Here is a 24,747-nt window from a genome sequence, read left to right as displayed (position 1 = left end):
CACCCTGCCCAGGATTGGTTCCTGCCTTGTGCCCTGTGTTGGCTGGGATTGGCTCCAGCAGACCCCATGACCCTGTGTTCGGATTCAGCGGGTTAGAAAATGGATGGATAATAATAATAATAAACTAAAGTGTTTAAAAATTTGAGGTAAATTAGTACAGTGGATCACAGCTGTTAATAAATTCCCCAACAAAAACATGGGCATAGATGGAAATTTGTTAGGTGCAAATTTCATACATATGTTAAAAATTACAGAAAGAACCAGATATGTGGAATACATTACAAAGTAGTATGGCAGAGAGTAGGACTTTTAGGGACCTTCAGATATTGATTATTCTAGACAATCTAGGTGAATGGGATTGGTGAACTTGTTGGACTGAATGTTTTGCTCTCATCACAGATTTTCAAATGTTAATAATGAGAAAATGTCTGAATTAGCACAAGCCACCTTAAGTCATAGTGTCCAGAAGAAATGTAACAGTTTACTTCATGTGATAGAAGTACATAATAAAAAGGAATAGTTGCATCAGATATTTGAAATATTAAAATGTGCCCTTCAATTTTAAACATTGAGTCTAAATATTCACAACTCTAAAAAAAGGTTGTAATTTTTCACTCTCTGATACTGATTCATAGAGTGCTAGATCCCTAGTAAATGATCAAAAATGAAAAGTAACACCATGTTCATAATCAATGACCTTAAAATAGTGTAAATTATACCCCACATGCTTATGTTTGAAATTTGACATTTTTAACCTACTTGGAGTGGCTTTTGATTGCTAGGACTAGTAGACAGATAGATAGATAGATAGATAGATAGATAGATAGATAGATAGATAGATAGATAGATAGATACTTTATTAATCCCAAGGGGAAATTCACATAAAGAATCAAAAGTTATGTTTATGATCAGCAACCTTGAAGTAGCTTAAAATGACACTCTACTATCTATATTACTGATCCCCATTTTTTGAAGGTATGTGAAAAAGAGTAACTTTGGCCCCTCCTTTCCTATTAGGGGATACACACCTAGAATTGGTTAATGCTGCATACACAACTTTAAGTCCTTTGGATCATTTTTGCTGAAAAAACTATTAGTTTGCTCTTTATCATAAAGGCAAAATTTCCTGCACAAAATATGGCCCAGAAATGTCTTTAAAATTATGTTTTTTTCGGGCATAGATGGTCAAAAATAGGGGGAAACCCCAAAAAGCTCATCTCTTGAGCAAGACGATATAATAACGAGTTGAACGGTATATCAAAAGGTTTTTTTTTTCTCGTGAGTCAAAAAAAAACAAACTGAAACGATTTCAAAGCAATTCTTATGAACTTAAAAAAACTCAAACTAACATCTTTCATGCAATACAAGATGCACAGAGGGAAAGGGAAAACCCGGTGAAAAACTACAAATCCCATCGTCCTTCTATGATGACGCATTAGAGGGGGCAGGTCCATTTAAGCTTGTTCCTGTCTTATTCCGCCATGTTTGTTTGAGATAAAATGACAGCAGGACGGAGAAGAAGAACGACGCTGGTCCAGTTTGAAATTTGTTAATATATTAATATACTTAATAGCAATTTTTTTTTGCAGTTATGACACGAAGGGACCTAAGCTGTGTATGCAGTTAACAATCTAAGCACTTTTCTCTTTCTACGAAAATAAACGGATTTTGTCGAGATTTATTTCCTTGGGATTGTAATTTTGTTCTCGCGTGTCGTTTGCTGCATTTATGTAAAACAAAATAATAAATATTGCTGCTTCTGGGAACCTGTCCGTAACGTAAAGGATACATCAGCCAAGATTCTACCTTATAAAGAAGCCGACATTATGATTATTGGGAAACACTCGTAACGATCCTCTGATGCTGAAGAAGGAGTAACGAGGCTTTCATATTTTTACTGTTTTTGTTTACTAAAGACGCATTTTTAATCACGGATATACATTTTTTAATCATTCCTGTTTAGCAGTTTTACGAGTAAAGCAAATTTAAAATCAACTCTCGTCTATTTTGGGAAGGTCAAAGACGGGGAAAAAGGATAACACTCAAAGATGTCAGGCAGTATTCCCGCAGACACGGTGAGAAACATTTGCATCTGTGTTCATATAAATGGGGATTTATGTGTGTTTAGTTTAAGTGTTACTTTTTCAGAGATTCTGAACATTTTATCAGTCTTATTTTGGATTTTTTTTTAATGGAAAGGATTACTTTACATGAATTTCAACTGCACACAGCAGTGCTCACAATTTAGGAGCCACAGGCTGAATGCTTTTTATCGCTGTCATCAGTGTAATTCAGTAATATTTGAAGCTTGATTCAACATTATAAAATTTAAAGCACTGATAAGTTAAAAAAAACTGTTAAGTGAGTTTCCTACTACATAATGACAATAAGGGAGAAAGGAATAGAAATGCTTGGTTGTCTGTTGTAGTAGTTTTGCATTTTCTTCTGCTCACGAAAAGTTTATTGTTCGCATGTTCGGTAAACAGTCCTCATTTAACGCCAGTCAAGGAGCAAGACATCCTTTCACTTTAAAATATTTCTAAAATCTGTCATTTTTTGTGTAGTATATGGCAGTTCAACCCAAATTTTTGTTCCATTCCTCTAGTAGAAGTAATGATGACCGCAATGGTGAAATAATCGCTTACGCCCCCTACTTTTATTATAGAAATACTTAACGTATCATTATTCTCTTTTTTCATTTTTGTTTTAATTTGTACGTTTTTTAATATAGACACGTATTTTTCAGTTTTCACTTGATTGGTTAAATATTAGGTGGAATTTCGAGCTCACTACTTCGCTGAGAATTCCAAAATGTCTTTTCACGTACAACTTGAGTTATTCCAGTCAACTCCGTTTTGATGGATTGTTCGTCATTTGAAGTTTACATAGTGAAGAAGGTTTTTTATTTCTTTTTCTAAAGTGAACTGTAGGTTATGGTCAATGAAGTTCATTGTTTTCTTCTACTTCATCACTGTATGCGTCTTTGGCGATTATTGATGTGTAATGCATGTTTGGTACTATGTGTAGCATTTGTAATCATTATTGAAAATTGTTTATGGTTGTTCGTCCTTATTTTATAATTCTGCTGTTATTATCTTGATATTACCTGGTTTGTATTAATAACAATGTTTGAATGATGACAGAACTTTTTCTACAGCGTTGTTTTAGTTTCAGTTACTCGTAAAACACGGTTTTAGAAGGCAAACTGTCTTTTTAAGGGCTTGAATTCACAATCTTTACACTGGTTAAATATTATACAACTACTTTTAAGTGTTTACTTCAGCAGCATCACATGTTTTATGAAGTCTACATGTTTACACCTAGTTCACCTGTCAGCTCTAGTATCATCAGCACTCGGAGACCTTGTACACAGTTTTTAGATTAAAGGATAGATACAATACCTTAATTAGGAATAACTAACTTAAGTCGTTTAAAATTAATGAATGAATGCTCATTTTTACTTATTTCTGCCGCAGCATTTCAAATTTATGCAAAATACTTTTTTGTGGTTAATGTTAGCATAGTATTTGCACCTGAATTTTATGAATTAGGTGAATATGCAGGGCATGACAATGAGCAGAATTTTGTTAATGTGGCACTTGTAATTGTTTACCACATGAAAAAGTTAAGGAATATATTTAAAGAATGTAGTCAATAGTGAAAGCATATGTATTCTAATAATAACAAAAATAATGAGTAAATAATAATCTGGTTGAAGCCTTATTCAAGAGGACTTACAACATCTGTGATACTATTAGTTACATTTGTTTTGTTTTTTCTCTTGGAGTACTGGCAGATGAAATGAGTTGCACATGGTCACACAGTGTTAATAGTGCCTTTGAACCTCAGAGGTTGAACTCCTAAGTCTTATGGACTATGCCACACTACCTGTCAATGCAGAAATTTAAATTCTGTTATTTCAGTATATATATGTTAGTGCAAGTGTTGGGACAACAAACATCTGTGATCTTAACATTAAAAATAACAAGTTCTTTTGGATAATCTTCTTTATTGGTATTTCATTGGCTTCTCAGCAGTGTAAGGCCCTTTCACAAATGACTGTTGTATTAGAATTTAAAAATTCCTTGAAAATGTTCACATATTGTTTGTCAATAAAACTGCTTTGAGACTCAAATAATTGTATGCTTGTAGTTGTCAAATATTTAAATTTTTGCTATTTATCAGGTTATTGTTTTTCATTTAACAGTCTACATTTAAACCTAGCCAGCTAAGCACATAGATTACTTCATAAGTCATATAGCAAGTCACATGGTTGCTGCCTGTAGAGGAAGTATGTCTTACAGCTGGGACAAGGTACAGTATTGTAAATAGCAGATTACTGGAATATTATGTAAATCGATGCTTAAAAAATTCAGCAAGTAGGCAGTTTAGAAACTAAAAATCTATTTGCCTCCAGGCATAATCTCACATTTATAGATTAAACACACTATAGTTAAACATAACTCTTTGTAGTAAATATATTTTTTACTTGTTATTAAATAGAAACTTTTAATTGTATTTTCTGATACTGTCAGAATTATTGCTTGGGTTGGAGTACATTGTTTAATATGTTAATTCATAAATTAATGGCTCGCATTGAAATACGATTCACTTTTTTATTTTGTAAAAATGAAGTTTATTTTTTTATATTCAGAAATTATGAAATGATTAAGAATGGGTTTAGCTTAAGAGTTATCTTTCTGATTTTTTTTTGCCAGCCATGGCTACAAAGATTTGCAAGCTGTCACAAAAGCATAATAAGATTTTTTTTCTTTTTCCACAATGTGAACATTTTAATTACAGCCTAACATGGTTTGTGCAACTTTTAAATATTGTCTTCTAAACCTTTAAATATTGTTTGTTGGGTCAGGATCCTGCATTGTCCTGTCCTGTAAGAAGAGTGCTATACTGTAGGGCTGAAACTAATAATTTTTTTGGTAGTCGACTAATTGTTCAATTTTTTTTTTTTTTTCGATTAGTCACGATTATTTCATGCCTGACTATTTTGATGCCCTGCCACCTGTGGTTGCACGTCCTCTTCTGGGCTTCAGTGCATGTCTTACCTCATCTGCTCACGTCTGTCCTCCTGTGAATGTCACCCTAATGTCTCTGCATTAACGTGATTAAAATTGATAATGATCAAATCAATCAGATGTTTTTATATTAGTGTGACTACCATCACAATAAAAAAGAAATACATTAAACAATACAAACTAAAGTGCACATAGTCTTTAAATAAAAAAAGTGCATTTAACTTAACCAAAAATGGCCACTGGTGTGTCTTAAAGTCCAAAAGTTTAAATAAAGCTTCAAATCAAATAAAATAAAACAATAATGTACAGTTTATAAAAGATTCAGTCCATATATTCCTGATTGCAGTGCAGGAACGTGAGCATTTCCACATGCTCTGGTGTGAGGCTGGCTCTTTTCTTTGAGACAATGTTCCCAGCTGCTGAAAGGAGATGCTCAGAGGGAGTAGAGGTAGCAGGAATACACAAGAATGATTTTGCCAATAAGCCAAGTGCGGGATACTTTGCCTCATTAGCCTTCCACCAAGACAGAGGATTTTCTTTCTTCAAGATGGGCTGCTCTCCAAAGAACATCAACACCTGGCATGGGATGACAGATAGAAATTAGCCAGTTGGCTACATCTGAAATATTTAATATTGACCTTTTTAATATGCACTATTCTTATTTCAATAAATATATCTTACTTCATTAGTGACCAGTTGTTCGTGAGCATCTTCTTCAGTGTTCTCTTTGTCGCAGTCTGTTGAGTCACATCCAAGCAGTGAATCAAGAGCTAGTAGAAATCTATTTAAAGTTCTCTCAGCTGAAGTTGAAGCACCCTCATCATCTGGTCCTGTGGTTCTTTGTGCCCTGTGGCAATTTGGTGGTTTTGAGTAATACTTCCATTCATGGACAGGAGGGCCAGAGCCTGTATTTTGTTCTGAACACTGAACCTCTCTTCTGGTTTCAGGAATTTCAACTTACGAAAATGTTTGTCTAATGCAGTTGCAATGATCAGTTTTTTTGGATCATCATCTTTTAAGGGGACTTCTCTTGACCAACGTGCAGTGATCTCTGCTGAAGCAGCTGCCTGGAAGGCCTGCACAGCAGCTGTATCATAAGCAGTGTGGGTGGATTTCAGAAGCCCTTTGACCAGTGGAGGCAGAGCAGAGGCAGTCACATAGCTTTCCCCACTAAAGTATACTGTAGCACATTCAAAGTCCTGGAGAGCTTTAGCCAGCTCCTCTAAAATGATCCACTGATCAGCTTTGAAGTCTAGGTGTTTCCCTCTTTGTATTACTGTTGGGTCAGACAGAGTTACAGTCAGTGGCCATCTTTTTTCCAGGAGGTGAGTTATCATATAAGTGCTGTTCCACCTGGTAGAGACATCTAGGACAGGTTTGTGCTCCTGGGTACCCATATGTTTCTGCTTGGTCTTCAGCTTGCTTGAAGCCTTGAAGCCAGTTGACTTCGTTTAAAGTGCTCTACAAGACACCTTGCTGCTCCAAGTGCTTTACTGATATAAGGGGGTATCAGTGCATTATTGATCACCAACTGCAAAGTGTGGACTGCACAGTGGACGGACATCCACCCATGTTTCTCCTGCAAGATGATAGCAGTAGGGGTGTGCGATATTGGGGGGATAAAAAAATATCTCGATATTTTCTGGGACTTTGACGATAATGATAATTCCAAGATAATGTAATGTATTATTTCAAATTATATTGAATTATATTTTTGTCCTCTAACCTTACTTATCACAGTCTTTTTGTATTTTTAAACGTCATAATAAATAAGATCAATTTAACCTAAACTGCATTTTATAGAGGAACCCCAAATTACGCACCAATCGCAATATGAAACCTATGCCCAAAACAAGGTAGCCTCTTCCAGTTATTAATCCGTAGTGCTCTGACAACGTTAGCCCCACTGTCTGTTGTCATGCAAACCATGCAGTCTTCTTGCAGTGACCATGATGCCAGCGCATCTTTCAGACCTTGCGCAATGATGTGTGATCTTGTGGGAAGTAGGATGTTTGCAAACAAAAGCTTTGCAGTTGCCAGTTTTCGTCAATGAAATGCACCGTCATGGAAAGGTATGGCTCGGATGTTCAGCTTGACCATAAATCCGTTGTTGTGGCAAAATGTGAAACCTTTTGCAGTTTATGTGTCAGAGTTTGGCGACACGAATCATACAATTTAGGCAGAGCTGTTTGACTGAAATATTTTCAGCCAGGCAGTGTGTTCCTTGGGTCTAAAGTATTCAATAGCTGTTTAAAACCATCTCTCTCAACCACTTGAATTGGCACCATATCTTTTGCGATGTAATTGGTGACGGTGTTTATGTCATGCCATCTGTTGCTTTTCTTGTCGTAAGGCACTTTTTTGCAGAATGAGTCCGCTAAAGTTTGCCGAGTGTGTTTTTGTGCTTGTACCTTGGTTACTTTAGACTTGTGCTGGACAGTTGGCTCCTTAAGCTTTTCATATGCTTTGTATTCTGTGCGGTGGTTAGTTTGCAAATGGTGAAACATGTTAGTTGTCAAGCTGTCTTTAACAGCAACCGATTTACCACATAGTTTGCAGATTGCCGTCTTTTGAGCAACATCAGTCTTTTCAAAACCAAACCACTGCCATGCGAGTGAGAATGAACGATGTCTGGCAATTAACTCTGACGACGTAGATGGCGAGGCTGTTCTATCATCTGGTGCTGTTTGTTCACTCATTTTGAGGTAGAGAGCGACGCTGACTTGCGGCTTGCTGGATGTTCATGCCTATGCAACTCGCTTTTGCACATGCACAGTGGTCTATACTGTTGCATTAGTGAATGAAGTCTTTCTTTTTTTTTGCAAAGCGAGTTACATACTCGATAATTTAATTCCGCACATTGTTAAAACAGCAATTAAGATATAATCGTAAACGATGTATATCGCACACGCCTAGATAGCAGCCAGGATGACATTGGAGCCATTGTCACGAACAACTGCCACAATTTTGCTTGGAGGGATCTCAAACTTTTCCACAGCCTGCTCAATCCATGCAGCAATGTTTGTGCCAGTGTGTCGTTCTTCTAATGGCATGGTTGTGAGGCTGAAGCTAATGAGCTTCCAATCATCACTTTTAAAGTGGCAAGTAATACCAAGGTAAGCCTTTGTGGCAACACTGGTTCAGGCATCAGCTGTCAGGGCAATCTTGTTCTTGGCTGATGTAAGAACAGTTTTATCTGAGTAATAGCAGATTCATACTTTCTCTCAATGATCTTTGTAAATTGATTTCTGGAGGGTAAAGTGTAGCCTGGATGAAATGTGTTGATCATCTGCTTGAAGACCTGATCTTCAACCATAGATATAGGTTGCATGTCATTGGCAATCATGTTTAGGATGCTTTCTCTAAACACTTCAGCCATTTGAGCAGTGCATCTACACACCTTTGCTTAGTACCACTGAAACATAAAGAGCAACAGAGAAAGATGTTTTAATTATCACACTCTGAAGGAAAAGTAGTGTTGTTTATCACATCATGTACTATATATTATGCCAAAATAAAAAATAACGGACTAAAATATGTAACAAGCTAATTACTGATATGCTCCAACGCACGAGTTACCTAACGTTAGAGATGGTTTACTATTCATATGAACTCAAATATTATATGAAAAAAGAAGAAAAAAAAAAAACTAGGACAGCTCACAGCCTATTCACTTGTTTACTATAGCTCAAAACACATTAGCAAACATAACTGAAATTCTATTCACTTAACCCTTAAACTGCTGAAACCAGCTATAGTTGGTTCCCAATGCAATTTGCCAGCACGCAGGAGCCGAGTATATGCAGAGACATATATTCGGCGACGTACATTCATTGAACTCCGCAACCGGCTAAAGTTGTTTCTCAGTGCAATTTGCCAGCACCCTGGAGCCGAGTATAATCGGAAAAGTACATTCATTGAATGCCGCAACCGGCTAGAGTCAGTTTCCAGTGCAATTTGGAAGCACAAAGAAGCCGAGTATATGTGGCGACATACATTCGGTGACGTACTTTCATTGAACCCCACAATCGGCTATATTGGCTTCACAGAGCAATGTGCCAGCATGCCGGAGCTGATCAGTCAGTGTCGTATATTCGTTGAGCAGCCAGCTCATGACCACTGCTGGCCCTGGCAGAACTGCAGCACCACTGTCTCTGGGATTCAGCCGCTGCACTAGACGAGCCTGCACTCATCAGTGTTTACCTCTGTGTGTTGGCATGCAGCCAGTTCAAGCGCAGTTGGCTCGATGATTTACTGAATTTCATCAATGGTGTCAATTGCACCTTGAACATATAATAATAGATTGTTGCAGTAGTTTTTTTTTATAGTTTTTACAGTTCATTTGCAGTGTGTTGCAGTAATTTTGATGCTCTTTGCATGGAAAAAAAAATACGTGTTCCATTAAAATTTCACATTTCTTTGTGAATTGTGATGTTTACTTAAAGTGCAGCTAAAAGTATTTGGCGTCCAGGGGTGCATTAACCTTTAAATATGTGTTGGTTTAAGGGTTAACTGTCATTGTGGAAACCTTGATAACTTACCTCTCTGGTGATGGCAGCATCACAGCTCCAGGATGCTTGCGTTTCAGTTGCTTATGCATCACGATGGTGCTGCCGTGAAAAGAAAGCTCCACTTTGCATAATCTGCATTCAGCTTTTTTTTTCTTTTTTGGTGAAGTGCTCCCACACTTTAGAAAGTTTCTGTCTCAATTTTTTTTTCCATCTCCTTCCTCCTCCTCTATCCGACTCGCCATTGCAATCACGTTTATTTTCCTCTACATTCTTCTTCTCCTCAGACATTCTTGTGACTGGAGCCTCTATTGAAAGTTCTGTTTATGACGCATTGACAAAAAATCTGCATCGACAATTTTTTGTTGTCGATATCGTCGACTAATTGTTGCAGCCCTAGCATACTGTAGAATTTGCTGCATAAAATGTACCATTTGCATTATCTTTTTATTGGCAAGTCTAATTTCACTGCCCAGGGTAAAATTATAATAGGCTTTTAAGTTTTTCAATAATCTTTGTACTGAAATCATTTCTTTGAATTGTCTTTTAATACAATATGAGAGTAACAGAATCAATAATACTATGTTAGTAAAATAACTTTTTAGCTGAATATAAGTTGTGTTATTAATTTAATGTACCTGTCACAAATTTGCTGCTTCTAAGTTTTGGATACTGTTTTGTTTGAGTTAAACAGAGCAGTATACAGTATATTAAATAAAACAGTAACTGTTGTTGTCTCAAGCCAACATCAATTAATTAAATCTTAAGTTTAAAAGTGAAGTGATCCTCCTGTGTTGAGCTTTCTTTGTGTTATGCTTTGTTTATCAATTCTAGTATTAAAAGAGCATTCTTGCCTAGTGGTAATTCTGTCTAAATTTGGCATTCTGCTGTTGAAAGCTTTTTTCCTTAATGGTTGAACAGTAATTGTGACCAAATTTAAATTGAAATGTCTCAGCATTTGTAGAGCTGATGTGGTTTTATCTAATCTGCAGAGATTCAGTCACCACTTATCTAATCTAATTTTTAATAGATTATTTGTGTTATCAATTGAAGTTTTTCTTTAACTTGGGAAACTGTCTATTTTCTTACATACTTGTTTACCTGATCTTTTTCTTGTGTTTTTAATACTTAAAAGTAAATGACATCTCACATATGAAACATTAAGAGTGCTTTTTGTCTGTTAAAGGCATTAATGTTTGAAAAAGTTTGAACACTTAATATATATGCAGACTATTCACTGCAAGAATTGATGGAAGGAATGTATTTTAGAAGGATGCTTTATAATTGTTGCTTAGATTTTGGATTAGTAAATTGAGTACTATCCAAACCAATCCCCCAAACTGACCAGAAAAAATAAATTCTTTTAATTTGATGAATACAAGTTGTTTTGAGAAAACATTTGTAGTATGTTGCAGTATATGTGGCATTTATTAGGTTTCAGGAGATGACACGAGTTTTTTTTTTTCCTTAAGGGGTAATTTAGTCTTTACAGAGGCTGAAGAAACATAGAAATATAACAAGCAATAACAATAGCCCCTCTCTGAAACATACACAAGAATTACAAAAAAAAAAGTTAAACTTCTGGTTTACTTAATAAGAGAGTAGTCACAGTAAGGCATTTTAAAGATGTATAGACAATCGGGCAGATGAGTGACTGTTTTTGATGCTTGTGTCCATATTTGTAGATAAAATTCTGTAGAAAATATTTTTTTATTTAGTCCGCTGTCATGCCTATTTCGTAACAATGTATTTTTCCAAAAAAATTGAGATTTAAGTCAGTTCACTTGTAATCCTACTTTCAAAAAGACATGGATGCAGTTTATTATTTAATAGCACCAGACTCTAACCTTTCCAGTTATCAGTCAAGTGTGAAGTGAGCACATCATAGCATAGGGGTCCCTAGCTGCGGTCTTGGAGGGCCTAGACGGCTACAGAATTTCATTCTAACCCTTCTGACCCTGATTTTGCTGATAATTAACTTCTTTTGAATTAATTTTAATTGACTTGCTCTTGAAGACTCATGCCCTTGTTTCTTTTTCCTTAATTAACAGCCAAACAATAATGAGATACAAAATGAGCCAAAACATGACCACCAAACCTTGTCCAACATACAGTAGCTGAAAATAAAGAAAGATGGAGGTCTCAGGAATGTTGATCTTCTCAGGTACACAAAACATTTTACCAGTGCCCTTATAAAAAATCAACAATTTTGGAAATGTATGCTATTGCACAATGAACACAGCACCAAGGCATGAAATTACATAACGGATTTAATTAACAACAAGAATTGGCTCCTAATTTAGCAACTGTTTGGAGTGAAATTGGTTGGAGTTTGAGGCCCTGACTTAATTGGTCTTCTGTTAGCTCACTCACTTCACATTTCATTTCTGTTTCGGTGACATTTAAGGAAAGAAATGAAGAAATTCAGGGGAACAAATTTAAAAAAGCAAGACAAAGTGAAAGGAAAAGGAGTTATTTAGCAGCAAAAACTGGTCACCAGATAAGAAAAGTGTTAGAATGAAAACCTGCGGCCCTCCAGGACTGGAGTTGGATACCACTGCCGTAGCAGATGAACAAACTGCATAAAAATGACCTGATTTGCAGACATGCAGTGAAGTGAAGGAAGTACATGTTCATGTACAGCACAGAATTAGTAGTACCAAATTATATTCAATTTCTATAGCTGCATGAAGGACTATTTTTGTGTTCTCTTATTAAAAGATAATAATAAGCCTTGTAAACTCTACGACCATGTGCAAAGTTTGTTGCCATTTTCATGAGATTTTTTTTGCTTTATATCAGAAGTTTCAGCAGTAATAAAAAGAAAATCAAAGGTAACAAACAGGGTTGAAAATGTCATACAGATGCAGAAATCTAAACATGTATCCATTACTTTATTCTGATAGTACAGAAGGCTTGTGCATGCCGTTTTAAAAACAGTGTCTTGTGCTATTATCTGTATCTGTGTTTTTTTATTGTTATTATTATTAAGAAGCAGGAAACCAGTGCATCTGAACACATATACATGGGCAGTGCATCTGCACTGGGTGACAGAATTTTTCTGTTATGAAAATAATTTTTTCCAACAGCAGTTAATTTGTTAAAGGCACAATATTTGCATCTTATTCAGTATTATGTGCCTGCTACAACTGCATTTTAATAATAAATGTCATGTTTTTTTTAACTAAAAAAATAGTCAAAAAGCTTGAGGAGGCTGCATTTTCTTGGTGTTTTGGCATTGCATGCATGAGCAGTATATGCATGCTCTTTGAGCATGGGAAAGGTGCTATATAAATAAAATGTGTTATTATTATTATGAAAACAATGCAGTGTGGAAGCAAAAAATAGAATGCTTTGAATTGCTTAGATTTTTTTAACAGTCTATGTAAGGGCATATTCTTTTCTGGCTTTTTCGGCTTGCTGTCTGAAAGGAGAAAGTAAACATTCCAACCAGGCATATAAAGGAAAAGAGCCAGTTCAATTTGTTTTCCATAATGCAGGTGCAATTAATGAAATACAATTTGTATAGAATTCAGTGACATTCAGTGAGATTAACAATGTTTCTAACATCAATTTAATAAATGTCTGTATGTCAGCCCAATTGCTGTATTTCAACCGCTGGCTCACCACAAACATTTGTAGTAATCCGATGTATTGCATTTCTCATTCCAACAGAAGGTGCATCACAAACATTAGCTCTGTTTTTATGAATCCCATACCGATTGGCATATAACAGACATATGCATTTCATTTGTCATTTCAACAGATGATACATTACAAGCATTTGTAGTAATGCATTGTATTACTACAAATGTTTGTGATGAGAATTCTGTTGAAATCAAAAAAATTATCTGCTTTATTACTCCATACTGTACATTACAAAATACATTTCAATGGATGGTGCACTGCAAACATTAATGCTGAGGTGTATGTTGATTAATTAGATTTCATACCATCTAGATGGGTAGCATAGTCTAGTAGGTGCATAAAATAGTCAATTTTATTAATATTAACCTAATCTGAATTGCTTGCATGACACTTACAGACAGTATGACACATTTAAATAGGGAAGCAGATTCAGAATCTGTATTTTCAGTAAAAGAAATGGAGGATCAGAATCTGTTGTAAAAATTGGCATTGACGCATTTCTAATGTAAACCATATACAGTATAAAACATAATAAAGCTTTTATTAAAAATAAAAATTGTTGTCAGTTCAGTTCAGATTTATTGTTTAGTGTACACAGTACAATGAAACTAATATATATTTGCTTTTCACTATGCCCATGCTCCATATGAATCTGTATTCTATGTAAAATAATGATATAGAATGTAATGGACTGTGGGATTCAACATCAGTTTGATATAATTACACCCATGGTGGCCACTGCAAGCAAACAACCAAGCAAGAATTGTATCCTTACCTCGAAAGTCAAACTAACAATCTTTGATACCTTTCGAGTTACTGTTTCCAGTGTGTGTTTTCTTAAATGAAAACTGCTACTTCAAAGTGGATTTATTCCTTGCATTTTAAGGCTTTAATTTAAGATGGGACTCTGTTTCTCTTTACCTCCATTATAATGGACAAGTATAGGCTAGTTATTTTTTTAAATAGATAAAATATTCTTCACTTTAGAACACAGTTTCATATTAACTTGAAAAATATCAAGCCTATCCTTTAACAGACTTAGAATAAATATGTGAAAAAGTTTCTTCCTCTAGTGGTTGGTTCTGTTAATATACAGTAGAAATGACTTTAAACCTGAGCATGTTTTTGGTAATCAGTGTGTAAAATTTAATTTGGCAAATACAGCTACATCCTGGTCTACAATCATAGTTTTTCTTCACTGTTGCAGATGAAAATATTAAAAAGTGACATAAAAAGGGTTATTTACTGAAATTTGTTATCGTTTTTACTGCATCTCAGTAAGATTTACAATAAACACTTGCTTACATTAAAATATATAATAATGAAGGCAATTGCAAATATGTACCTGTTTTCTTAAGATATAATCTTTCCAAAAGTGGAATATTATGAAAGTAGCTTTGTCTAGTAGATGCTCTTGTTATGTATAAGTTCCTGCTTTTCTCTTTTTATATGTAGCTAATTAGGGCTGCAACAATTAGTCAACGTAATCGACGACGTAAATTACAAAAAATCGTTGACGCAGATTTTTTATTGTCGACGTGTCATAAACAGAACCTTCAATAGAGGCTCCAGTCACAAAGAACCACATTGGTTTTTGTAACTGCACTGCACTACATGAATGTCTGAGGGCAGTATCGTTTGTTATTGTTTGTCAAGACGCACACAGTCCTACCAACGCAAGCATCCTGGAGCTGTGATGCCGATGTCTCTTGAGAATTAAGTTTTAGCAAGTAAAGTTAGTGTCACATGTTAACGTTTATGTTTGTACTATAATGTGTATATCAAGGTTTCAACAATGATAGTTAACCCTTAAACCGATACATACTTGGGGGTTAATGCACCCCTGGATGCCAAATACTTTTTAGCTGCACTTTTTAAGTAAACATCACAATTCACAAACAAAATGTGAAATTTTAATGGAACACGTATTTTTTTTTCATGCAAAGAGTATCACAGTTACTACAGCACTGATCATTTTACACACTGCATATGAACTGGGTCCGTGCTGGCAAATTGCACTGAGAAACAACTTTAGCCAGTTGTGGAGTTCAATGAATGTATGTTGCCGAATATATGTCTCAACATATACTCGGCTTTGGCGTGCTTCTAAATTGCACTGGAAACCGACTCTAGCTGGTTGCGGCGTTCAACAAATGTACTTTTCCGAATATACTCAGCTACTGTATGCTGGCAGTAATTGCCTTGTTACATATTTTAGTCTATTTTTTTTTATTTTTTGCATAATATAGTACATGATGTGATAAACTACAACACTTTTCTTTCAGAGTGTGATGATTAAAATATCTTTCTCTGTCTGCAAAATCATTCCTATGTATTCCTGCTACTTCTACTCCCTCTGAGCATCTCTTCTCAGCACCTGGGAACATTGTCTCAAAGAAAAGAGCCAGTCTTACACCAGAACACATCGAAATACTCTCGTTCCTGCACTGCAATCAGGAATATATGAACTGAATCTTTTATAAACTTGACATTGTTTTGTTTTATTTGAATTGAAGGTTTATTTAAACTTTTGGACTTTGATTATTATTAATTTTAATCGTGTTAATGCAGAGGCATCAGGATGACATTCACAGGTGGACAGATGTGAGCAGATAAGGTAAGACATGCACTGAAGCCCAGAATAGGATGTGCAAACACAGGTCGCAGGCATCAAAATAGTCAGGCATGAAATAATTGTGACTAATCGAAAAAAAATTGAACGATTAGTCGACTACCAAAATAATCATTAGTTACAGCCCTAGTAGCTATCATGTTGTGTTATGGGAATATTTGCCTAGGTTTTGTATATGACATGATGGGTTTGCAGTGAACAGGGTACTAGTCTGTTGCTGGGTACAGTATATTTTTTGTAAAATGAATTACTTTGTATAGATGAATGCTTTCTTTGGTGAAACACTGCATCTTCTGTAAGCCTACTGCAATTGTTAGCAGACATGTACCTGTCGCAGCACTGTAGACTGTGGAAAAACGCACTACCCAGTTTAAATATAGTCAGAAGTATGAATCTTTTGGGTATACTTTGTTGAATATTTAAATAACCTTTGTTTGAAATGCCAGTTTCTATTCTAATATTTATATGTTCTACTCCTGTGACATAAATAACATACATCCTATCCATGACTATGACCTGTAATATTTTTTTCCCCCCAATCTGAACATTACATTTAAGATATGGGCATATTATTTGGAGTTAGTAGGTTGTGAACATTTTACCTATACCCATGGCAACACCACAAAATACCCATAACCACACCAGTGTAGAAGTATAGGTTTCTTTGGTGCTAGAATCTGAGAAATGCTGAAACCTATCTGTCCACTAGATTTGTGGGATTGGAAATCTGTAAATGAACATATATGTGAAATCTTAATGCAATCTGTGACAATGATTCTAAAAACAATAGCACCTTAGCTTGAATTAAACACAGCTGCTCAAGGAAAACATAACAATGTATTTAGATTGATTTATTTAACAAAGAAAATATCAAATCACGATGGATTGAAGATGGGTTATTGCAGCAGAATGTTTGGTGCTTTTAGAGATGTTAAACATGTGGAGAACTGTATGACTGACTAGCAGTGTTGATTGCTGAAATTCACCAAAACACTTTTCACAGAAAATACACTGTGTTGGCCAAATATTTTCCTGGAAATTTGCCATTCAGATGGCATAGGTAAACATTTTTTCCAAACGCCCCATAATACTTTGTGCAAGCCAGTGTGACATCACAGAGCTGTACCAGCCATGCACAGAACGTTTGCGCATTCCTACTGTAAGATCATTGCCGACATGTCCATCAGTGGGTCAGAAGCACAAGAGGAAATAAAAAAAGCCATTTCAGCTACTGAGCTGTTTGAAAAAAAGTACATAATCTGGCAAAAATCTCAGAAGGAGGAAGTGTAACAGGCATTACAATCTTGTTCTTGGGCTCCGTGTTGTACATTAAAGTTTTAATACCAGACTTAATTTCTAACAAAATGTAAATCCATTGATTTTGGCAGTTGACCTTCTCTTTCCTGCTGATTAATTGTTCATTCTAGTGTTTTTATTGTATAATAACATCAAATACCTCTTAACCTGCTAAATGTGAAAGATTCATTATGGTTAAGTCCATTTTTAGTTAACTTTATATAAACTACAGTAATGTTTCATTAGGTTTTTATAAAATTATCTTCTGCAAAAAATATGAGACATCTTATTTAGCATTTTGTTTCAGCTGTTGTACTTTAAAACCAATGCACATAACACAGAATATTTCGTTTATTGCTCTGTTTTGAACAGCACTGTTTTAATGTGTGAATATTGTTGATTTTTTTCTGTGTAACAATTCTAGTAATTCTTCTTATATTGCGACCTAAGCAGTTTTGCTCATAGAAAGATTTCTGTTGATAAAGTGTTTCCTGCTTTATTTTCTATCAAGAGATGCCTCAAAAAATTCACATTATGGTTTTGCAAGTATACCTTAACTACTAGGAGTTCACTTGAAAGAGACCTGATAGAAAAGTTGGTGATAAATTACTGCTAAATAAATAAAAGTACTTCTACATACCACTATCATAATAATTTACTGTTTTTAATTAGATATTTAGATAAATAATTTTTTTTGTGTTTTGCAATATTTTTTATTTTGTTTAGCCCTAGATTCAGTGTGTAACTATCAGCAAATCACTTTTTTACTTAAGTAAAACATTTTTCCCAGTTTAATTGGCTTGTTGTTAGTGAGACTTTACTAAGAGTAGGTCTTTTACTGTGCCCTCCATAATATTTGAGACAAGGACAATTTTTTTCCTTGAGTTACTCCTCTGCTCCACAATTTAAAATTCTAACTTACATAATTAAGACGCGATTAGATTACGCATTGCAGACTTTGCCTAAATTTCGGTCCCACCATGTAGAAATTTGAATACTTTTTATATATACCCCTTCCCCATTTCAGGACATTCTAAGGTTTGGGACATAGCAATGGTAGGTATATTAAAGCAGTCATATTTTTTTGTTGCATATCACTTGCATGTAATGACTGCTTGAAATATGCTATCCTTAGACATCACCAGGAGCTGAGGATCATCTATGGTAATGCTATGCCAAGACTCTAATCCAGCCAGCCATCTTCAGGTCCTGCTTGTTTTGGTGTCTTGTCCCCTTACATTTTCTCTTCAGAATATGAAGGCATGTTTGACTGGACTTAAACTGGGACCTTACTCAGAAGTGATGTGCTGCTCATTTTGACCTTTTAGCCAACTTTTCATTGCTGGACCATTTCTCTTTAAGCAATGTTTAGATTCAGTAGGGATGGCAACAATCAAACTTTACATTGTCTAGTCTAATTTAACCTGTTATTTTAAATTTGGTTAATTTGAGTTAAGGGGGAATTATATTTTCACATAGGTGATATAGGCATTAGTGAAATGTTTTCCTTCCATAATGTAACCATTTTAAAAACGTGTATTGTGTTTAATCAGATTGTCTTTTCAATTACATTAAAATATTTTGGACTTCAGGAACAATTTAATGTTAAAAATAAGCAAAAATAGAGGAAATCAGGTAGGGAGTAAATGCTTTTATCATGTCAGTTAAAAGTTACTAAGATGGCTTTCCAATGACTTGTCTGTTTATTGTGTGATAAGTACCACTTGAAGTGACATTTTTTTTTTATTTATGACATTATTTATGGAATTTTCAAACCAGTTTGTGTTTATATTTAAATTTTTATTGGAAACTGAACGTTTTTCCCCCAGCCAAACGCATTTACTGTCAGGTCTGCTGAGAATAGATATAAAGTCACTTCCTATAAGCCTGACCAAGCTTTTGCAAGTCTGTTTTTTCCAGGAAATCTTTATTACAAGAGTTGGGAAGTGCATAACAGCCTTATACAACTAACCATTTTTGTACCCAGTTCCTTCCTTTCTGATTAAGTTGCATCCCTAATATTACTTGGCATTATGATAGTTTCTAAAGTTCTTAAGCAGAAAGTTTTTAAGAAGTTTTAAAGTCTGTTTAAAAAAGAAAAACTATACTTGATTCTGATCAGATGTCTAATCTCTGACCTGTTCAAGTTTAACTTTTATTCTCTAACATTTTGGAATGTACACACTTCCTCCAAATGAAGGCACACTAAAGGTAGTATAATACTAATCTTCAACTATTCATGAAGATTCTAGCCTGCTTTTTGCTAATGCTACCATTACAAGGCAGTTGGTATAATATTTTAGTTCTTTGTTTCCATTTTTTCCATTTTTACTTTTGATTAGAAAGCTAAATCTTGCTTATGACAATTTTCAACAACACAAGGCTGATAAAGAATGAGTTTTTTTTGCATACAACACTGGTCCTCTTGTTGGCCGTTAACACAGAATTTTGAATACAGGAAAACAATGACATTCAACACTAGTTAGTAAAGCATGAAATATAAAAAATGGAAATGGAATCATTAGTTTTCTGGGTGACTTTGTGTTTCCTTAGGAGGCATTAGCTCTCTGGAAATGTGTTCTTTTGAAATTTCGGCATGTTAAGTAACCGAAAAATATAGAAATATGACAGAAAAGGCGATGTCCCTCCTATCGTGATTACAGTGGTACAAAAATCACATGAGAGAAAAAGATATACTTTAGCTTACTTTACTGATGGTTTTACGCGGTTACAGACGGGAAGCTTATGACAGACTCTATTAAAGTGTGGGAGTCTTGATCTACGTAGTCTACCATCTTTCGTCACCACGCTGAAAGGATTTTCCAGACGGATGACATAATCTTCCACCCGACAGCTTCAAAGGGTTTGACTGCTTGTTCATGTATTTATACTGTCTTCTCCACGTGCAGGGCCCTCTCTGGTCTCCAAACAAGGAAAGTAAAGGGTTCAATTTCATCTCAGGAATAGTACAATGCCTTCGCAGTTGTCCCCTTCATTCTCCAAACTGCTAAAGTAGTGGTTTTCTAAATGCAAGCAGACTAGCCCCTGTGTGCCAAACTTGGTCTGCCTGTGTGAATGAATCCATAACAGTGTGCGTAGAAACAGTGACATTAAACTTAATATTATAACAAACTGATTATAACACTTTGTCATAAGATTTCTTTGACAGAAAACTGTATGATTTAGAACTAATTTGACAGTTTCATGGCAACCTGCCGTCTTTGAGTATCAAATTGAGATCAGAACAGTAAAATTTGGTACTTTTTGCAATGGCAAAAACAGATTGGCAAGTCTTTGCATTCATGCTTTTTAATTAACATCTTGTAAAATGTAATCTTCCATTAATCTGTTTTTTTAGATTCATTTTAGTTAGCTTCAAGGCCAAAGCAGAGCTATGCCGATAGATGGTTAACTGTCCCTCTTTGATCACATACCCCTTTATATATAGATAGATAGATACTTTATTAATCCCAAGGGGAAATTCACATAATCCAGCAGCAGCATACTGATACAAAAAAAACAATATTAAATTAAAGAGAATAAAAATGCAGGTAAAAACAGACAATAACTTTGAATAATGTTAATGTTTACCCCCCTGGGTGGAATTGAAGAGTCGCATAGTGTGGGGTAGGAACGTTCTCCTCAGTCTGTCAGTGGAGCAGGACAGTGACAGCAGTCTGTCGCTGAAGCTGCTCCTCTGCCTGGAGATGACACTGTTCAGTGGATGCAGTGGATTCTCAATGATTGACAGGAGCCTGCTCAGCACCCGTCGCTCTACCATGGATGTCAACCTGTCCAGCTCCGTGCCTACAATAGAGCCTGCCTTCCTCACCAGTTTGTCCAGGCGTGAGATGTCCTTCTTCTTTATGCTGCCTCCCCAGCACACCACCGCGTAGAAAAGGGCACTCGCCACAACCGTCTGGTCGAACATCTGCAGCATCTTATTGCAGATGTTGAGGGACGCCAACCTTCTAAGGAAGTATAGTTGGCTCTGACCTTTCTTACGCAGAGCATCAGTATTGGCAGTCCAGTCCAATTTATCATCCAGCTGCCTTCCAGGTATTTATAGGTCTGTACCCTCTGCACACAGTCACCTCTGATGATCACAGGGTCCATGAGGGGCCTGGGCCTCCTAAAATCCACAACCAGTTCCTTGGTCTTGCTGGTGATCAGGTGTAAGTGGTTTGAGTCGCACCATTTAACAAAGTCCAACATTAGCTTCCTATACTCCTCCTCCTGCCCACTCCTGATGCAGCCCACAACAGCAGTGTTGTCAGTGAACATTTGCACGTGGCAGGACTCCGAGTTGTATTGGAAGTCTGATTTATATAGGCTGAACAGGACCGGAGAAAGTACAGCCCCCTGTGAGTTTTCTGTTTCTTTGGAGGCAGAGCCTTTACCCCGACTCCACCTCTCACTTCTAGGCCGGACAGAAACACACACTTCCACACGTAGATGTTTATGTATAAGATGTGTTATTTATAGGCTGCTGTTTGCTGTGAAGTGTTTGTTCAAATATAAATTTGTATTGTTTGATAAAATAATAAAAAATCGTAGTTTTTCTTTTAGTAAAATACATTTAAACCACTTCTTTAAAAGAAAAATTGAATACAGCAGTACCATATAAATGTAATGTTAAATAAATAATTCCAGACAATGAAAGTAGTATACAAACAGAAAGCTGCTTCACATAGGGTTATACTTTTGAATTGAAAATATTGTAGGTCTCTTGACCAGTGGATGAGGGGGAGATGCAAGTTTTCAAGCTTTTTCATTTTTGTCATGTGGCAAACAGTAAGAAAAGAACACACTTTATGTATTAAAACAGTCTTGTCCATTTCTGACCACTTCGGTCTTGATCTACGAGCTGTCTGGTACAGTCCTTAAATGAAGTTATGCCATTAAATTGTGAAATCCTTACATTTTATTTTATTTCATGCATTATAAGGTTTAACATTTGGGAGTCCCAGAGACCTGTTTGTTTCAATTTTTAGCCATTTACTGTAACCTTTACATTACAGGTGATTTCACTTTTATTTAATGTAGTGATCCGCCTAAAAAATCGAGTCACTGATTTTTCTGGCTCAGAAACGGTGCTGAAGGTGGTAAGGGGAAAGAAAATAAATGAGGGTGCCTTGTTAAGTGTGCATTGGCGACTCCAGCAGGGATAGTCAGATGGAAGGTAGACTGCTGGCAGAAATATTGTAGATGGTTAGTGTGGCTAGAATTGGTATTATCCTGTTTCATGTTTACCACTGCAGATTAAATAAATGAAAAGAGCAGTAGTAGATAGGTGTATAAGTGTATTGAAGTACTGCAGTGTATTGTCAAATTCTGAAACTTAAACTGTTACTTGTGTTTCTTTTTTACTTTAAGCAGAAAAAAAATGAATAGGTTTTCAGATTTTTGTTATTTGTTTTTGAAGAATGTGGAAGAAAAGAGAAATTTTCTATTTTGGTTCAGAATTTGTCAAGTAGACTATTTGCAACTCAAATGTGTACACATTTTCCCCCCAAAGTTTTATAATGCTGCGGGTTATATATTTAAGCTAAAGTACATTATACATTTTCCTGTTGTTCATAAATCGTGCTTGGCAATGACACATATAAATCCAAGTATGTAATCTCCAGGCCTTACGATGTCAATTAGTGGTGATTTTAATTATATTATTGTTTACATATACAGTACAGGTCAGAAGTTTGGACACACCTCCTCATTCAATGTGATTTCTTTATTTTCATGACCATTTACATTTTTTTTTATTACAAAATAGCCACCCTTTGCTCTGCTTACTGCTTTGCACACTCTTGGCATTCTCTCGATGAGCTTCAAAAGGTAGTCACCTGAAATAAAACCAGGCTATTTTGGCCTAGTTTGGGTGGCTATTTTGAAGAAACTAGAATATAAAACATGTTTTCAGTTATTTCACCTTTTTTTGTTAAGTACATAAACTCCACGTGTTCATTCATAGTTTTGATGCCTTCAGTGAGAATCTACCAATGTAAATGGTCATGAAAATAAAGAAAACACATTGAATGAGGAGATGTGTCCAAACTTTTGGCCTGTACTGTACATATAGATATCAGATCACACACTGCATTTACATTAAATAAAGGACATTTAATAATGCCTGTTTTATTATTACTGATGATAAATTACAGATTGGATCTTTTTCACAATAGGATTTAGAAATAGTGTTGGAGCTTTTGCTTCATCTTTGTTTTTTTTTTTTTGCAAATCCTAAAGTCATTTTAATCCTCATTTCATTAATTCTGAATCTAAAAGGTATACCCAGAATTGTAATTCCTTTTTCTTGAACAGTTATTTCTCCAGATAAACATATAAAACAATAGTTCGAAGCTTGATATTATGTCATTAATTTCCTTAAACACCAGAAAACAAGAGTTAACGCATATATGATTAATTCTTGCTAGCTATAAAAGAAACTAATATGGGCTGCCAATAGTTCATCAGTTAGTCATTCTTTATTCTGTATAGTAACATTAACTCAATGCTGTTTTTGAAGCAAGTAGATTCAAAGTACAATATCAGGTTTAAGACATATTAGTATGCCAAAATCACAATAGCAAATGTAAATAAAAATACTGCACTGACAGACAAAATGAAAAGGCCAAAAGATAGATAGATTTTAACAGCAGGTATGAAATAGTTTTGCATTGTGTGCTTTTCTTAAACCTGAAGAAGTGGCAGAGTGCTTAATTTTTATTTACACTTAAGGAAAACTCAAACATTAACATTAAGAATTTAAGTTGTACAGTTTTTGCTGTTTTTGTAAAGATAGGTTATTTAAAGTGAAACAATTGTAATTTTTAGTAGTAAATAATAAAAACTCTAAAGTCCAAACATCTAAAATATTTATAGAATGGATTTTGTACATAATGCATACAGGCAAATTCCCATACGTTGAAGATACCTTTGGAGTGAACATCATAAACAACACTACCACAGCTAGAGTCAAAAATAATATTTTGCAATCCATAATGAAAGTATACTTCCTGAATAAGATAAAGGTTTGTTTTCATAAATATAAGTAATTATGTGTTTAATTTGCCATTACAATAAATTACAAAACAAAACAACTTTCATTATCACATAATTTTTCCTCATCTCAGCAGAATATGTTGTAAAAAAACAAATATTCTATGGTGAATTTTGGAAAAATTGCTTAATCTTTCCTCAAGCATTGTTGCTTTTTTGAAACTCTTCTTTTAGTGTTTTTTCAGTGTTGCCATTCTCTGTCATTTATTTTGTCCATTCTCGGGTATCTTTTTTTTATTTTGGAAATTGTGATGTGAGGAATGGAAGCTTTAGAGCTTAGGCCAATTCAGTGCCTGCCTTAAAGCACAAATGATGTCTTAATTTAAAGAGACATTCTTCCTGTTTGTATGCAATGAGGCAATCATAAAAAGAAGTACAGGTATCTTATTAATACAGTTAGATGTACATTGCACGAATTACAGAGTAGTCTTGTGTAAAGGTTTTTACTTTTTATATATGAATTAAATTTCCCAGAACTGAGCAAGCAGATCATTTCAGTGTATTAAAGAAGGTTTAGAATAGATCATTCCTTGGCTTAAAAGGCTTTTCTTACATTGAGAAGCTTAAAGAG

General features: G+C 35.1%; 1 protein-coding gene across 1 annotated transcript in view; it reads left to right on the top strand.

Moving 5' to 3' along the window:
• The first annotated feature begins 1,486 nt into the window (after positions 1-1,486).
• Positions 1,487-24,747, top strand: part of ubl3a (ubiquitin-like 3a) — a 131,770-nt gene continuing 108,509 nt past the window's right edge. Inside the window, exon 1 of the mRNA XM_039745720.1 lies at positions 1,487-2,075. Coding sequence (XP_039601654.1) covers positions 2,049-2,075 — 27 coding nt within the window. The 5' untranslated portion in view covers positions 1,487-2,048. The remainder of the gene's footprint in view (positions 2,076-24,747) is intronic.

Source organism: Polypterus senegalus, chromosome 2 (assembly GCF_016835505.1).
Source record: "Polypterus senegalus isolate Bchr_013 chromosome 2, ASM1683550v1, whole genome shotgun sequence".
NCBI classification, from domain to species: domain Eukaryota; kingdom Metazoa; phylum Chordata; class Cladistia; order Polypteriformes; family Polypteridae; genus Polypterus; species Polypterus senegalus.
This window is presented reverse-complemented; position numbering and strand designations above follow the sequence as displayed.